Source organism: Sciurus vulgaris, assembly GCF_902686455.1.
Source record: "Sciurus vulgaris genome assembly, chromosome: 15".
NCBI classification, from domain to species: domain Eukaryota; kingdom Metazoa; phylum Chordata; class Mammalia; order Rodentia; family Sciuridae; genus Sciurus; species Sciurus vulgaris.
The window spans coordinates 77,854,835-77,874,085 of NC_136476.1; the positions used below are offsets into that span (position 1 = coordinate 77,854,835).

Sequence of the window (19,251 nt, forward strand, 5' to 3'; positions counted from 1 at the left end):
AAATTCTTCTGCTGAGAAATACAAACTCTTTCACCATAATAAATACTGTTTTGATAACAAAACTGTACTTTTCTCAAATACCCAGATGGAAGACCATATGCAAAATAAACTCCAAGAATTTTTTTTTTATATATTGGCCATCTGCTAAAATTGGAAAGAAAGGCTGCATCTTCCTCTAGACTTCACAAAAATTTCCACTGAGAATCCTACTTGCTTCCACCTGGTGCCACCTACTGATCATATTTGGGTACCGATTTTGCTATGGACGGCAAGGAAATGTAGGTCTTTCCCTTTCTTTAGTAAGTTTCATCCTAATTAGTGTGAAAAATAACCTACAAAGGGTTGGTTTGATTGTTTTTAGAGCATCTCCCACCTCTTCCAGTTACTGCAGGAAATCACAAAACAAAGCCTTCCATCCACCTCCCCGCTCTGTGCTGCCAGAGCTCGCTTCTAAGGATCTGTCAGGACGCTGCTCTCCGAACTGAGTGCCTACCTCTCATAAAACCTTGTGTTTTACCTGTCAAAAACGTAAACGCCATCCTTCAGGAAAGCAACTCCTCTTTGAGGTATCTGAGGGAAAGTGCGCACAGGTGTATGAAAACATTCTATGAGCCTGTCTCTATAAAATTATTTGTTGAATCAAAAACATAAGAATTACTTAGATGTTCATCAGTAGGGAAATCACTAAAAGTTATGATATACTCATACGACAGAATATCATGCAGAATATCATGAAAAATTTTCTCATTTAGGAGATAAAGATGTGGGGCTGAAAGAAGGGACTCACATGAGATCCCATAAGGAGTAGTGATCGTTCCAGGGATTTCTAGTAAAGGACTACTGTAGGGATTTTATCATCACATTCTGCAAGGGCCAGGCTCTAAGTCAGCAGATTCCAAATCAACACATTTATGAATAAAGAAATTCTCCTTTGTATTGAGAATTATTCAGTCTGAAGTACTTTCTGCATCAATCAAAGGAGCTTTGGAAGTATAGGGTTTAGTATGCGAAGACAGGGAGAGACTACTCTGAAGAATCGCCTAACCCTCTCTCCTCCTTTTACTGATGAGAAAGAGGCTCCCAGATGGTTAAAATCAGAGAGTCAACAGGTTGACCACCAGCACTTGCTCGGCCCTGAGCAGCTAACTTTCCATCTTCTGCACTAAACTTGCTGTTCCTCCTGGGCATCCCATCTTGGCAAATGGCATCCTGCCAGAATTCTTAAATGTCCATTCTACCTTCTTCCTCATTGCCCAACTCGACATCCCCACATCCTATTGATTCCACTGTCTCAATATTCCACACATCTGGCCCTCCTCTGCATAAGACCCCTGCCTTGGTGCCTTTGTATGACCTTCAGCACTTTCTTAGATGAGTAGAACGTCCTTTCTAACAGGTCTCGCTCCTCTCCCCTCCCCCATCTACTCTGCCAACAGATTACCATGGCTCGCCCTTGCTAAGCTCCTCAACCTGGTGTTCAAGCCCCTCCATGACCTGGCCTCGAGTTCTCGCGTTCCCTAACATCAAATCCTCTTTTTTTTAAACTCCAATAATACCAAACAGCTCATCACTCCAATATGCCATACTATTTCATGATGACATGTCTATGCACACAAATTCGTTTGGGCTGGAATACTCTTCTGAGGCTGGTATGTCAGCAAAACTCATCATGTTACTTCAAAATCAGATCAAGTGTCACCTCTACCAGGGAGCCTTCTCTCTCCCTCTACTCCACAAGCCTGCCCACCCCTGCCCCCTTATCACCAGCCAAGCTTTACTCCTTTCTCTGGAAGATTTCTATGCTTCACATGCACATTTATTCAAATAGCTTCCCATATCATTGCACAGAAATAAAAGTATTGGCTCCGCAGACAGTTTTCCAAGCTGTGTTATTTAGCCAAACTTCTTAACCTTTCTAGGCCTCAATTTCCTCCTCTATGAATAAATGAAGAACCCTACTTGAGTTGCTAAAGATTTTAACTAGGTGGTTGGCATGGACTACATGTTTGTTGCCCTTCCCCCAAATTCATATGTTGAAACTCTAAGCCCTCGTGGGGTGGTATAAGGAGGTAGAACCTTTGGAAGGTAATTCCATCATGAAGATGGAGCCCCCCTAAAGGGATTGGTGTTCACCTAAGAAGAGGAAAAGCGCTACCTTTTTTCTTTCCACCATGTGAGTTTACAAGACTACTGTTTTAGTCCGTTTTTTTGCTGCTGTGACTAAAAGGACCTAACCAGAACAACTGGAGAGGAGGAGAAGTTTATTTAGAGGCTCACAGTTTCAGAGATCTCAATTCATAGACAGTAGGCTTCATTCCTAGGACTCAAGGTGAAGCAGAACATCATGGCAGAGGAGTGTGGCAGAGGAAAGCGACTTAGATGATGATCAGGAAGTTAGAGCGACCCACTCTCCAGATACAAAATACATACCCCACAGCCACACCCACAGAGAACCACTTCCTCCAGCCACACCCCACCTGCCTCCAGTTACCACTCAGTTAATTCCATCAGGGGTTAATTCACTGGATAGGTAAAGGCTATAACCCAAACTGCAAGCCTTCTTGCACTGTCTCACACGTGAGCTTTTGGGGGACACCTCACATCCAAACCGAAACAACTACCACCTGCAGACTAGGCAAAGAGGCTTCACCAGGACCCAATCTTGCTGGCACCTTGACCTCGGATGCCAAGTGCCGATCAGTGCACGAGTGTGCAGAACCACCCAAGTCCAAAGAAAGAACCACCAAAAGCACTAGAGGCAGCAGTGCTGGGGGCCACACACGGCCAGGAACAGTGTCTGTTCTCATCGGCTGCCCTGGAACACATCATGCTTCAGCGAGCACTGGGTACTTCACATCAACGAGTCTTGCCACAGTCATGAGGATAATTCACCTCAGACTGGGCCCTGCTCTAGCCCGGCCTATCAAATCTCAGAAATGAGACCTGAAACTCATTTCCAAGTAACTTACTTGGATCCCATAACAAAGTTCAAGGATATATATGGGAATAAAAAAATAGCCAACACTCAAACAAGATAAAATTCTCCGTCTGCCAGTCAGATAAAAATGTTGGGGATGAAAAAGAGCATGGCGATATGAGCCAAAAGGGAAAAAAAATTAAACCAATTTAGAATGAACATAGCTAGAAGCAGTAAACAATGGCATTTAAACAGTGATTCCGAAGGCATTCTATACGTTCCAAAAGGTGAGAAGAAATATGAAGTATGGGCTGGGGCTGGGACTCAGTGGTGGAGTGCTTGCCTAGCACGCATGAGACCCTGGATTTGCTCCTCAGCACCACTTGAAAATAAAATAAAATAAAATAAAATTGTGCAAATACAGACACAATACAACCAAAATACAACCAAAAAAAAAAAGTTAAAAAAAAGAAGCATGAAGTATATCAAGAATGTCTAACTCTAACATTTAGAAATAAAAACTACAATCTGTGAGATCCCCCAAAGAAGACTGAATGGAATCAAAAGCAGTTATGATTATGTGCTAAAGAAAAAATCAGCAAACTTGAAGACAATACAATAAAAATTGTCCAAAATGAGACAGAATTTCAAAAAAATAAACAGAGTATCAATGAACTGTGGGAGAACTTCTCATGGCCTCATGTGTGTGCAGGTACCCAAATGAGAAGAGGGATAGGAAAACATCTCTGAAGAAATAATAGGCAGATATTTTCCAAATTTTATGAAAATTAGAAAAACCAAAAGATCCAAAGCTCAGTGAATTCCAAGCACAAGAAACATGGAGTGAAATTATGCCGAGACACAATATAATAAAGTTGTTCAAAACCAGTGGTAAAGAGAAAATACAACAGAGAAAAAGCATATGTTCTATACAGAGGATCAAAGATAAGGGTGAAAAGAGAGTTCTTGTCAGTAGCAATATATGCAAGGAGACAAAAGAGGAACTGGTTATCCGTATGTAGAAAAATGAAACTGGATCCCTATCTTTCACCCTGCACAAAAATCAACTCAAAATAGATCAAAGACCTAGGAATTATGTAGAAACCATGCAACTTCTAGAAGAAAATGTAGGGTCAGTACTTCAGCATATAGGTGAAATGACTTTCTCAATGGACCCCTGAAGCTCAAATAATTCCAAGAGTTAATAAATAGGATGGCATCGAACTGAAAAGCTTCTACACAGCAAATAAAACAACTGGGAATGTGAAGAGAGAACTTAACAGAATGGGAGAAAATCTGTGCTAGCTACTTTTTGGACAGGATTAATGTCTAGAATATATAAAGAACTCAAACTGTATACCAAAAAACCTCACAAATAAGTCAATTAATAAATGGGCAAATGAAAGAAACAGACACCTCTCAAAAGAAGAAATACAAATGGCCAACAAATGCATCAAAAAATGTTCCACATTATTAGCAATTAGGGGACTGCAAATCAAAACTACACTAAGATTTCATCTCACACTTATCAGAATGGCAGTTACCAAGAATATAAACAATAATAAATGCTGGGGAGGATGTGGAGAAAAAGGAACACTTTTACACTGTTAGTGGGATTGTATAGTACAACCACTGAACTAACACACGACCCAGCTGTACCACTCCTGGGTAGTTACCCTGAAGAATTAAAGTCCTCTTACTACCGTGATCCATGCACACCCATGTTGACAGCATGCACAATCACAATAGCCAAACCAGGGACCCAGCCAAAGTGACCCTCAGCTGATGAATGGATAAAGAAAATTTGGTATATACACAATGGAGTTGTATTCAGTCAAAAAGAAAAATGAAATTATGTCATTTGCAGGACTATGGATGGAACTTGAGGCCATCACGTTAAGCAAAGTAAGCCAAACTCAGAATCAGGGGGTGCATGTTTCCCTCATTTGAAGAAGCTAGAGAGGAAAAAGGAAAAGAAAGGCAGTGGAGTGATGACCTGAAAAACTGAGGGGGTCAGCAGAGGAAAGGGACAAGGGGGTGGGAGGGGGAAAGCGCTGAGGAGGGATATTGGCCAAATTATATTGTTACACTGTGTGCGTGCACTAGTGTAACCACAAATCCCACCATTATGTACAACTATAGTGCAACGATTTTAAAAAAGAAACACAAGTTGAAAGAATTTATTGCCAAAAGACTCTCACTCCATGAAATGACAAAGGAAGTTCTTTGGACAAAAGAAAAATTGTACCAAAGAGCAATGTGCATCCATACAAAGGAATAAAGAACACTGGAAGTGATAACTCTATAAATTTATAAAAAAATGTTTTCTTGTTGTCATTTAGATTTCTTTAAAATACAATCGATTTGTTTAAAAAATAGTAACAATGTAATGAAGATTTTATAAGACATATAAAACATAAAGAGTATGAAAAACAACAGCATTAAAGTGAGGTGTGTGGAAATGGTAGTATAAGGTTCACATATGTCAAGTGAAACAGCATGATATCACTTAAAGGCAGACTGACAAGTTAAAGATGGGTACTATAAATCCTAAAGGAAAAACTAAACAAGCAAAAACGAGTTACGCAATTAAGCCAACAAAGGAAATCAATGCATTGATAAACTTCTACCCATACCCATGGGGGTAGGGAGAAGAATAATTACAAACATTAGGAGTGAGGGTAAAGATTCTACAGATATTAAAAAGGTAAAAGGCAGGTCAGGGATATAGCTTAGCAGGAGAAGGCTTGCCTGACTCGAACCAGGCCCTGGGTTCAATTCCCAGCACTGCAAGAAACAAACAAACAAAAAAGATAAAAGGTAATACTATGAATGATTTCATGCCAAGAAAAGAAATAACCTAAAATAGATTAATTTCTTGAAAGGCCCAAACTACTAAAGCTCATTCAAGATGAAACAGATAATTGAATAGCCTATATTTGTTGAAGAAATTCAATTTGTAATTAAAACCTTCCTATAAAGAAAGCAGTAGGCCAATATTACTTTCCTGTTGAATTTTACCAAACATTTAATAAAGAAAAAAAAATTAATAAGTGGGGACTACTTCACAACTCATTCTCTGTGCCCAGCATCATTCCAATAGCAGAACCAAAGGTATTTCAAGAGAGAGAGGCACTCCAAACCACTCTTCTTCATGAATGTAAACACTATGAAGAAATTTGTAGTAAGTCAAATCCAAACAATATATAAAAAGAATTATCCCAAATGGGATTTAGCTTGAGAAATAAGGTTTAATATTTAAAAATTAATCAATATAATTCACCACATTAACAAACTAAAAAATAAGATCTATACAGTCTTCTCAATAAATTCAGGAAAAGTATGTAACAAAATCTAACTTTCATTCCTAATTAAAAACAAAACAAAATCCATATAAACAAGAAATAGAACAAATTTCCACAACCTCAATAGCATCTGCAGGAAAACTACAATATCCATACTTTGTGATGAAAGACTAAATCTGTTTTCCTAAATCCAGATATCTGCTCACCACATTTCTATTCAACATCATATAGAGGTTCTAGCCAGTGAAATAAGGCAAGAAAAAGAAACAAAAGACTAAGTAGAAGGTAAGGCATAAAACCATCACAGAAGACTTAACAGTCTACATAGAAAAAATCCACAGATTCTACAAAATAAGCTACTGGAACTATGAAGTGTGTTTAGCAAGATTGCAGGATGTAAGATGAAAAGTTTTTAAAAACTCAGTTATATTGCTATATCTTCACAATGGACAAGTAGAAATTGAAGTTTAAAAATAAAGCATTACCAATACATTAATTTGAAATGGGAATAAATCTGATGAAAGATGTAAAGGATCTATGTACTAACGTTAATTGCTCAAGAAAACTAAAGACCACCTAAGTAAAAGGGGAGATACACCACATCCGAGGGACAGAAGATTCAGTGTGGTTAAGGTGTCAAATCTCCTCAAACTGATACATTGATTCAACACAATCCCACTCAAATCTCAGCAGAATTTTTTTGTAGAAATTAGCAAAGTTCATTTTAATTTCCATTCAGCAGGTAAAAGGACCATCACAGCCAAAACAACTTGGAAAGAAACCAAAGTTGGAGAACTTACACTACCTGATTTCAAGTCCTATTATTAAGTTACAGTAATTAAGTCAAAGAAGCTCTAACATGGAGACAAAGAGATCTGTAAAATATAACACAGAATTCAGAAATAAATCCACACATACTTGAACAACTATTTTCACCATAGGTGAAAAATCAATTTAAAGGAGAACGGTTAGTGTTTTCAACAAGTATTTCTGCAACAGATATCATATTCAAAAAAGCAGACTTCAGCCCATACCTCACACCATATACAAAATTAACTCAAAATGAATCAAAGACCTAAACTTAAAATTTATAATTTCTGGAAAAAACTATAGGGGAATACCTTTGTGAACTCAGGTTAAGTAAAGATTCCTGTGACATCAGAAATGTGATCCATAAAAGAAAAATAAATCAATAAATTGGACTTTATTGAAGTCACAAACCAGTTTTTCAAAAGGTACTATTTAAAGAATGAAAAGACAAACCATGAGTTGGGAGAAAATATTTGTAATTAATATATCTGATAAACACCCGTATTTAAAATATATTAAGAAACCTTAAAACTCAAAAATAAAAAACTCACCAATTTTTTTAAAAATAGGTCAAATAGGTAAACAAATAGATGTAGCTGTCAAGTAAATGCGTGAAAAAAATCCCAACATCATTTGTCATCAGGGAAAAGCAAATTGAAACCAATCAGAAACCACCACACGGCTATTAAAATGGCTAAAATTTAAAAGACTGACCACTACCAAATTCTGGCAGAGATGTGGAGGAACTGAAATGATCACACATTGCTGACAGGAATATAAAATGGCACAACCACTTTGGAAAAGAGTAGACACTTTCTTTCAGATTAAGGATTCAGCTATGACACAATCTAGCCAGGCTGTTCCTAAGCATCTGCCCCAAAAGAAATGAAAATAGGTCCATGCAAAGACTTATACGCAGATGTTCAAAGTATTTTTATCTGTAATAGGCAAATACTGGACTTAACCCAAATGTCCAGCAGTCAGTAAAAGCATAAACAAACCACGGCATAAGCACTGGATTGCACACGCCTCAGAAACCAAGAGTAAACTGTTGATGCATGCTACCAGAAGGAATCTCAAAATAATTATGTTGAGTGAAGAAGGCAGGTCCAGAGAGAGACAGAGAGAGAGAGAGAACCTGCCATATGACTCCATTTATATATCATCCTAGAAAGTGTAAAGTAAAATTGACAGAAAGCAGATAGATCCACAGTTGCCTAATGATGGCAGGGAGGAGGCAAGAAAGGGGAAGATAGGAGGGATTACCAAGGATAGGAGGAAACATTTGGGGTGATGAGATTCTCACCGTCTTGACTGTGACGATGAGCAAATATATCAGAAGGTAACAAATTGCCTATTTTAAACATCTTCAGTTTATCGAATGTCAGTTATATCTCAATAGAGCTATCTTTTAAAAGGTATGAGACAGGCTCTCTGTGCAGTCTAAAACTATCTCCCCATAAGACACATAATCGTTGCAAAAGTAAAAGAATGGTGACTTTATAGTAGAGAAATCTAGCAGCCCCTGCTTTAACGCCAGTGCTAACACACCAGGAAGCTGGCAGTGACTCCAGGGACCTCCAGATAGGCTGCACAGAGGTCACCAAAACACTGGGCGATATTTTTGCCAAAAAAAATGTGCAATCTAAACCTAATCATGAGAAAAGTCAGATGATAGTGAATTGTAGGTGATTCTTAAAGAAGAAAAATAACTGGCAATACTCTTCAAAGGACAGACAGACTGAGGAATTGGAAGGGCTTGGCAGAGACTGAGGAGAAATAATGAATAAGTGCAATCAGGAATCGTGGTGTGGATCTTGTATAAGGAAAGGAAGTTGGCAAGGCAGTAGGACATATTTAAATACGATGTGCAGATTATTTAATATTATATGGATGTTAATGTCCCAGGTTTGGTAAGATGTTAACATTGAGGAAGCTACTTGAAGGTTATGGAGAAAAAACTTTGACTATTTTTGTAACTTTTTTTGTAAGCTTGAAATTATTTCAAAACACTTTAAAAACTGAAGACAAAATAAAGACATTTTCAGATAAACAAAAGCTGAGGGAATTTGTCATCAGCAGACCTGCAATAAGAAAAATGTGTTTAAGGAAATTCTTCTGGCTAAAAGAAAATAGCACCAGATGGAATCCAAGACACACAAAAGAATGAAGAATGCTGGAAGAGTTCAGGTTATAGTGAGTATAATAGAGAAGTACACTTGTTTTTTAGTTTACAATGATGAACTTTTCAAAGCATAAATAACAATGTATTGTGGGGTTAGTTGCAAGTAAAACGTGTGACAAGAGCACGTGTGATGGGTGAAAAGAGAGGTGTGTTGCCCAGTGTGGTGGAGCACACCTGCAATCCCAGCAACTGGGGAGGCTGAGGCAGGAGGATCACAGGTTCAGGACCAGCCTCAGCAGCTAGTGAGGCCCTGAGCAACTAAGTGAGACCCTGTTTCAAAATAGAAAATAAAGGGAACTGGGGATATGGGTCAGTGGTTGAGCACCCCTGGGGTTGAATCCCTGGTGCTGTTTTTTTGCTGTTGGTGTTTATATTTTGCTTTAAATATGAAATAGTTAGAGGTAAATGTGATAAATTAAGGATTTATTGTAAACCTTAAATCCTAGGACTAGGACAAAAACTAAAAACTTTTAAAAAATAGGTATAAAAGGCATAACAGGTATAACCTATAACAGGTTCTAGGTATAAACATGTTATACCACCATATGACCCAGCTATTCCACTCCTTGGTATTCATATTTAACATGTTGAAGTAGGTATAACAGGCATAACAGGTTTTTATCTTGAAGAGCTGGTCATCGTCCTACAGTGATACATGCATACCCATGTTTACAGCAGCACAATTCACCATCACCAAACTATGGAACCAGCCTAGGTGTCCATCAACAGATGAATGGATAAAGAAAACGTGGTATATACACATAATGGAGTTTTTATTCAGTCATAAAGAAAAATGAAATCATGTCATTTGCAGGAACATGGGTGGAACTTGAGACCATCATGTCACGTGAAATAAGCCAGACTCAGAAGGTCAGGTATTTTTATGTTTCCTTTCATATGCAGAAGCTAGAAAGGAAAAAGGATGAGAAAGTTGGGGCGGGGTGATGGCATGAAAGCTAAGGGAGGGCAACAGAACAGAGGAAAGGGACCCAGGAGTAGGAGGTGGAGGACTGGGGAGGTTTTGGGGAGTGGACCAAATTATGTTGTTATAGTGTATGTATTGCTAATATGGAACAATAAATCCCACCATTATGTACAACTATAATGTACCCATAAAAATGTGAAGAAAAAGAAATAAAAATAAAATAGGCACAGCTAAGAAACCTAAAAGAGGAGATAGAATAAAACTGTTAAAATATTCAATTAATCCAAAGAGGATAAGTAGAAAAGAAATAATAAGATGGTAGACAGGGAACCAAAACTCAGTATTACACAACAAGTGTAAATGGACTACATGCACTAATTAAAAGGAAGAGATTGTCAAATTGGATAAAAGACAATAACCCAAGGACATGCTGTCAACAAGAAGCACTCTAAAAATGCAGATAGGTTGAAAGTAAAAGAATGGTAAAAGGGCTGGGCTGTGGCTCAGTGGTAGAGTCCTCGCCTGGCATGTGTGAGGCACTGGGTTCGATTCTCAGCACCACATATAAATTAATTAATTAAATAAAGGTCCATGGACAACTAAAAAAAAAAATTAAGACAAAGAATGGTAAAAGCTACATTATGTAAGCACTAAGCCAGAGAAAGCTGGAGGGTGCTATATTCATATCAGATGCAGAAGTCTTTGGACAATGAAGGTTGTCTATCATAGAGTCAAATCATCAAGCTAATAACAGCTTCAAAATGCATGAGGAAAAAAACTGACGGAACTTAAAGCAGACAGTCTCAACTAGAATTGGAAATCTCAACAATAATTTAGTAACTGGCAGAACAAGTAGGTAGTAAATTGGTAAAGAAAGCGAAATGCTACCAAAAATTGACCTAACTGACATTTATAGGATGCTACATCAACAACCACAGAATATGAATTATTTCAAGTGCACATGAAACATTCACCAAGACAGATAATATGTGGGCCATAAGAAAATTCTCAATAAATTTAAAGGGGTTGAGATAATAAAGAATATACCAATGATACTAGCAAAATTAAATTAGAAATCAACAATAAAAATATTTGAAAAGTCTCAAAATTATTGTAAAAATTAAATGACTCTGTTCTAAATAAGCCATGAGCAAAAGAGAAATTCCAAGGGAAATTAGAGAACATTTTTAACTGAATGATAATGAAAATCTAATACATGAGAATTTATGAGATATATTCAAAAGAGTGCTTAACAGGGAAATTTATCACTTTAATGTGTAAAACTCAAGGATTTTCAGTTTCCTCTTTAAAAGTTATGGAAATAAAAGAATCCGAAAAAAGTAGAAAGAAGGAAATTTCAATTTTAATAAAATGATATATAAAATTGACAATCAAATCATAAGTTGATCCTTTGAAAATATCAATAAAATTGATAAACCTTTAGCAAGACTGATCATTAAAAAAGAAAAAATACAAGTTACCAATATCAGCAAACGGACTACTAAATAAAAATTTTTATGTCAATAGACTGAAAAACTTAGATAAGATGAACTAACTCCTTGAAAGACACAAATTACTTACATCAGTTCTAAAAAATAAATCCATAACTTTAAATATTCCTCAAGAGAAAGCCCCATGCCTAAATACCTTTACAGTGAATTCTATCATTAAAAAAAGAATAGCAAAATTTCATAAATGAAGAGCAAGAAACATTTGCCTACTCGTTTAACAAGGTTTGAATTATCCTGATACCAAAGCAAATAATGATGTTACATACCAATCTCATATGACCCAAGATACATTCTTAACAAAATATTGCAACTAGATAGCATTCAGCAGGTATGTAAAAAGGATATTACACCATAACCAAGTGAAGTTTACATTAGGAATGTAATGTAAGTTACAACTAACCTTTCCAAAGTTAAACATTTAAAAATCACTCAATGGAATTCATCATATTATCAAAATAAAGAGAAAAATCATAACATCATGTTAATAAATGCAGAAGAGGCATTTGACAAGATTAGTGATCCATTCATGGTGAAAACTTTGCAAGCTATAGAAGGTAGAAGCTTCCTAACCTGATTAAGAGCATCTGGGTACAACCTCTAGCTAATACCACACATAATAATGAAAGGTTCTATATTTTCTCCTAAGGTTGAACAAAGTAAGGATGTACACTTTAATCCCTTCGATTCCACATTGTCTTGGAGGCCCTAGCCCAGTGCAATTTAACAAGATAAAGAAATAAAAGGTAAATAGATTATTAAAAAGAAATAAAATATTTATTCACAGATGAATCGGCTGTGTACGTAGAAATTAAAAAACAAAAAAAAAAAAGAGTTGAGCAAGATCACTTTACACAAGTTCAAGATTAAAAAGTCAATTGGATATCTATATACTCATAACAAATTGGAAAATGAAATTCAAAAATACCATTTACAAGAGCATAAAAACCAAATATTTATTTAGGGATACATTTTTAAAAATACATTTTTAAAAATTTATAAAATGTCTACTCTGGAAACTATAAAATATTTGGTAGACATATTAAGGAAGACCTAAATAAATGGAGATAAGCATCATGGATTAGACCACTCAGTGTTGTTATAATGTCCTGTCTCCAAAATGACCCACAGATTGTGCAAATGGGCAAACTGACTACAAACTTATTTGGAAATGAGAAGAACCTATTATAACCAAGACAAGTCTGAAGATAAAGTGAGAAGACTTATGCTACCTAACTTCAAGACTCACTACATAGTAATTAAGATAATGTGGGGAGTTGACATAAGAACAAAATAGAGATGAATGGAACAAAATAGGGGGATCCAGAAGTGACCAAAATAGGCATGATCAACAAAGATGCCAAGATAATTCAATAGGGAAAAATGATAATTATTTTTTAAAAAGAGGCTGAAAGAACTGGATGTCCACATGAGAAACAAACAAACTTTGAGCTTAATCTCATGCTGTACACAAAAACTAACTTGATCTAAATGTAACATAACTTGATCTAAATGTAAACTAACATAGATCTAAATGTAAAAGATAAAAACTACAAAATTTCCCAGATGAAAACAAAGTATAAGTTTTTCTTAACCTTTTTGTAGGCAAAGAAGTCTTCAACATCACACAAAAAGCATAGACTATAAAAGAAAAAATCAACTGTATGTTTAAAATCTTTTGATTTTCCTAAGATAGAATTAAAACATGTGAAGTCAGGGGGGCTGGGGATATAGCTCAGTTGGCAAAGTGCTTGCCTTGCATGCACAAGGCCCTGGGTTCAATCCCCAGCACCACCAAAAACAAAAAAAAAAACAAAAAAACCCTGTAAAGTCAGGGTCAAGATTTGAAAAGCTAAGTGAGAGGAAATATACACAATACATACAAATACATCCCAATATGTACATAAAACTTGTATCCAGGATAAAGAATCTGTGACTTCAAAACAAAATAATAGTAAAACAAATTTTAAACAGGTACCTAACAAAAGAGGATATTAGTGAAGAGGAGGCAGGAGCCACCCCTGGGCCAACCAAAGCCTACCCTGTATCCCCGCACCCAGCCTCTCCGTCCTTCGGTGGCCACCATGCCCAAGAGAAAGGCTGTAGGGGACACTATGGGAGGTAAAGCCACAGTGAAGGATGAAGCAGAGAGAAGAGCTGATAGATTGTCTGCTAAGCCTGCTCTTCCAAAGCCTGAAGAGGGCCCTGCAAAGAAGGGAGAGAAGATACCCAGAGGGACAAAGCGAAAAGGGAAACTAGCCCAGTGGAGAAACAGATGCCAACACAGACCAGGCACAGAAAGTTCACGGCTCTGGAGATGCCAGGCGAGTGTGGATACTCTGGTAACAGTGTACTTCTGGGGACTCTAGAGTTTGAAATATTATTTTTTATCAAGTTTTATAAAAATGCAGAATTGTTAAAGCTATATCGTTAGCACTCAGAACACTTCATTGTTGTTTTGGGGAGAAGGAGCATGTATTACCCATAAAAAGTCTCCAAACTCAGATTGATGTGGACAAAAACACCCTTCCCTGCTAGTTTTGAGATATTTGTCCTTGGCTTCCAGGTGGAGGGACTCCCTGACATTGACACATGACCACCTCCGGCACAGATGCACTGTGGTGTGCGGAAGCTCAAATTCATCTTTATACCCCTCCCCTCCCTCTCTGCCATCGGTATAGATTTAACTCCCTTTTAAATCCAGACACCTGCTGGGGCCTGACTGCCTGAGTTGGTTTTACCAGTATGTCAGGTACTCGGGACTTCCCAGGGACATTACTGAGACAGTGTCCCTCAAAAGAGCAGTGGTTCCTTTTCTAAACTTTGGATCTTCAGATTGGTAATTCTGCCATTTGATTTCATTTCCTGAAAGTCAGGGTTGGGCCATGAAAAGTTATTAACCAACATGCTAAATGTGAAATGCCAACCCTCACTCTGAACTCTCCCTGCTCAGAGCATCAGCCCATGACTTCTTTGGGTGTCACAGTGGCTTTCTGATTTGTGCTGTCCATCCAAAAAAGGAGTTTGAAAGTCACTGTATACTGTTAACGACTGCCTGCTTGTGTCCTGCCTGGAATGCCATAATTGCTTATGAAAAACATCTCCAAGAAAGCTGGATACAGTTTGCTTAGAAAAAATTCAAATGTCCAAAAAGCACATGGAAAGGAACCCCATGACTAGTCACTGAGGAGGTATAAATTAAAACCATAAAGCAATACAACAACACATCTACCAGAATGTCTCAGACAAAAAAGACTGACACTCTCCAGTACTGGCAGTGGTGTGGAACAACCACAAGTCTTACACACTCTCATTGGGATGTAAACTACAACCACTTTGTGATCTCTTACCAGAAGTTTGGTGACTTCTTATAAAGTTAAACAGATATATATCACATGATCCCCAAATGCCACCCCCCAAAAAAGAAAGCATATATCTATAAAGCGACTTACACATGTGGTCATGGGCCCTTATTTGTAATATCCCCAAATTAGAACTATTACAGAAGCCCATCAGCTGCTGAATGGATAAATAAATCGTGGTATGTTCATAAAATGGAAAACCACTCAGCAATAAAAACACAAACAACTGATGCCGCACACCCAGATGAGTCTCACAAACATAGTCCTAGGAGGGAAAAAAGACACAAAAGAGTACATATAATAATTCTATTTATGAATTTCCTGAGCAGGAAAAACTAATCTGTAACAAGAACGCAGACCATCAGTTGCCTGGGGCGGGGGACTGAGGGCATTCACTGCGGAGGTACAAAGGGACTTTGGGAATGATGGACATACTCCTCTCCCTTTTAGATTTTGAAAACAGTTGGTCTTGTCTTGATTTGGCCTTGAGGAACAGTTGGATATAGATAGTTGTAGAAATGGGAAGGGACGGTTTTCCACCTAGAGCCCAAAGGTGAGCGGAGCCACGCCACTGGGGAATTAGAGTGAGTGTAGGAACAGCTGGTAGGTATTTTCAATGAACTTAATTGATGCACAATTCACATACAGTAAGATGCGCCCAGTTTAAGTTAAAAGTTGATGGATTTTTAGAAATGTATATGGACCCACATGGCCACCATCTCATAGAGCTTCCTTTTAAAAAATTACTTCAAGCTGTTTTCATATTCAGCAACAGTAATTTTGTTAAAACAGAACAATATGGAGGAAATAGATTCTGAAAGCATAGGCCTTGGAATCTGCTCCAGATTTAAATTCTACTTCTTGGCAGGTCACTTTATATCTCAAAGTCTCAGTTTCCTCATCCGTACAATGGTAATATTACTAAAACCAATGTCACAAGATTGTTGTGAGGACTAAAAAAAATAATGTTAGACTTGTAGCATAATGCCTGGAACGCAGTAGGACCACTGCGTGGTGTTGGCTTCTCATGCCCACGCAGGCATTGTTGCATGGTTACCCTGTGGTCCACAGTTTGGTATCAACTGCGGAGCCTGTCAAAAGCTTTGAGATGGTCCTGAACGAATATGTTAAAAGACTAACCCAAATGGCACTTCTGAGTCCCGCTCCCCTGCTGTTTCTATTTCATATTCAGTGGTGACGAAGTCAAAGTATTTCATGTTTAAACGATTTGCTTCCAGACAGAACAGGCCATTTGAGAATTGATTCTGGAACACATTTAAAGCAGGACTCTTCAAAGGTTTCCCCCTCGGGTTGTCAGACCTGCTGCCTGGGTTCTAAACGGAGCCTGACCCACCTCATTTCATACCACTGGGAGCCAGAGATGCCTGGCCTCTAGGATTCCCCCCAACTGGCCCGGCTGTGGGCTTGACCACCTGCTCTACCCACTGAGCAGCCGGTGTTCTGACTCCATGTTCCAGCTCCAGTATCACCTTGGCTGTCGCCCTACCCATTCAACTCTGCAAGTTGCCATGATGGTCACCAACACCACATGTGGGGCATGTTGCTCCTTTGGTCAGGTTCGGCTTCCTGGGATGCTCGAGGCCCAGTTCCCAGCACACAGGAGCCAGGACGCATTCACAGGCATGATCTAATTCAAGGGTCATGGGGATGGAGGGCCATCTACCTGAGTGACAAAGAGCTGGAACTCATCGGGCAGAATCCATGAGCGAGGATAGAAGTTGTACTCCTCAGGAAAGAGATTCTGCATGATTCTGACTGCTCTGCTCAGAGTAACTTTACGCACCATCTCCGTCATGCCTGGGGAGAAGAGAAGCTGTGAGGTTTGAGGAACTGGGAGCCACCAGCTATAAAGCAGCCATTATCTTGGATTTTTAAAACCACTACCCCGCCCCCCACCATAATCACTTGTTTCAGGCAGCGTTTAAAAACAGGTCTGAATTGTTCCCCACAGCACTGACTCATGATTTGGAAAGCTTTATCAAATTCATGAAAATGGAGAGATTTCTTTTTTCTCCCTATAAAAATGAAGCGTCAGTTTAACAGGATGAATTTTCACCTAGTTATTATTCTATTATTTGTCCTCCCCTGGGGGGGTAATGAAGAGAGAAGCATTTCTATCTTGCACTTAAAACTTAATACCCTCTTTAATTTGGGGCCAGAACACGTACTTCTGGGATTCCTTCTATCTTGTACCCTAGAGAATATTATCTAGTGGACTCTGGTGACATTGTGAGAAGTTTAATTAAGTTGCTTTGTTTTAATCTTTCACGGGTATTAAAGGTATAAAATGGAAAATACACACCTTTTGGCATAAAATATGTCTCCTTGAATCAAGGACAGGAAGTGGAAAGGAAACCATAGCATGATTTGTAGTTTAACAGGGAAAATGAATTCATAGGAGTTCTTCAGTTATAAGTACTGGCATTGACATTGATCAGCTCTCATTAATTTACCCAGAGGGGATTGAAATGTCTCACTTGAAAAACACTTTAAAAGAAAGGTGGATTTTCCCCCCTTGTAACATCATTAGTAACTCTGACAAGTGAAGAAACTGAGCATAAATCTTAGCAAAGCTTAAGCAAATAGATAAAAATTACTATAAATTTTAGCCTCCTTATTTCTTAAGGCAAATGTCACTACTAAAAATGGAGGCTAAAAATAAACTTCACCCTGAAAAAGACTAAGCAATCCCATTACTGAAACTAGAAATTTGCTTAGCAAAATTATTTTTAATAGGGTACAGAATTCCATGTCAGCTTGGCATGCCCAAGTTATCGCACATTCCAAATGGGCTCCGTCAGGAAGAATGAGGTTTCTCTCAACACCCATGTTCAGGAAGCAAATGAACTTCAACGAAGGAAGGTCTTAATAACCTACTTCTTGCTTCCTTCTGCATATTAAAAAGAGCAATAAATCTAAAGATTGCAGCTTCAAGGTGTCAATGCCCAAGTTCTTAGCTCCTGTTTGGAAGGATATAGGGTAGGATTAAGTGAGGAATAAAAGAGCTTAGAAAGTACCAATTAACTGTGCACTAATGTGGACTCTTCGATGTTAAAGAAAACTCCCTGCGAGTGCTATCTTGAGGATTTCAAGAAATGAGTATGGAAAATTATAGCTATTTCCTTTTATGAGGGTAGGGACCCCCATTTGAATTTTTGAGTTATAAACACCACAGCTGAATGCAAGGTTAATAAAACAAAATTTAAACATTTTTGAACCTTTTTACTTACATTTGATTACCATTTTAGTTACAGAATTGAATCAAAAAACTTCCAAGCTCACTGTAATATAACAACTCCTCACACACAGTATAAATGGTGCCTCCTGACCAGTGTTGTGGTATTTCTGCATTTTAATGGCAGTGTGACAGGTTCTCTTTCAGAAATCCCTGGGCAGGTCAGGACTCCAACAGCACAGACAGAAGTGCTGCGAATACAGGAGGGCCGTGGAAAACTCCAGAAACGTTTCATGAAAGGCAATGTCCAGCCAGTTGAGGAGCCACACTTTCTCAATCTGCAATGGCTCCTTTTGTCCTGTGTATCCTCAGTTCCCACAGCAGCTGACAGATGTTTCCAAGTTTACCTTTGTGCCTCCAGGCTGCCACCTTAAGAAGCATCCCTATGGCCAATGGCTACTCCCCCAGGTACTTCCTGCCTGCAGGGGGTGTGGCTCACCCCACCCCTGCCTAAATGCCTGTCTCCAGGAGGCACCCACAGAGACCCCCCTCGTGCACCTGCTTTGTTCTTCTCCATATCTAAGCCATGGTCCCACCCAGTGCTGCCTGGGAAACAGTCTCAGGCTCTCACCAACCTCGCAGAAATTGCTGGCATCTCACCTTCTGCAGGTGGCCCAGAAGTGGCGCCTTCTACACTAACCCTGACAAGGGTAGCCTGGCCTCATGCTGCCCACGTTAATGAGTGACGGGGAGGTGGCTACCGCCCTGCCGGCTCCAGGCCCTGCTTCCCTTTCCTAAGCACCACAGTCCTCCCCCGCTTCTCACCCGGGACCCCTCCCTGGGCTCTAGACCCATTCTGATGTGAGGTGGAAAGTTAGGGATTCCCTTAAATCTCCCCTCTGCTACAAGTCTGATCCCAACTTTATGTCCCAATTAGATAAGGAGGCTTTTATGTGTTTTTCTGAGGCTCCATTGCTTGTCCTCAAATTTTGGTAACCTGTCTTTTGCTTCTTGTGGCTAAGTGACTGCCTTCACTATGCACA

The 19,251-nt window shown here is 38.6% G+C and overlaps 1 protein-coding gene across 7 annotated transcripts in view; it reads right to left on the minus strand.

The window, feature by feature from the left end:
* Nucleotides 1-19,251, minus strand: part of TTLL11 (tubulin tyrosine ligase like 11) — a 234,160-nt gene that overhangs the window by 168,548 nt on the left and 46,361 nt on the right. For all 7 annotated transcript variants that reach the window (XR_013759706.1, XR_013759707.1, XR_013759708.1 and 4 more), the window contains exon 3: nucleotides 16,697-16,830. Coding sequence is in view for 4 of the 7 variants with exons in the window: in XM_079113775.1 (XP_078969901.1) it covers nucleotides 16,697-16,830 (134 nt within the window). In the remaining 3 variants the exon portion in view is untranslated. The remainder of the gene's footprint in view (nucleotides 1-16,696; nucleotides 16,831-19,251) is intronic.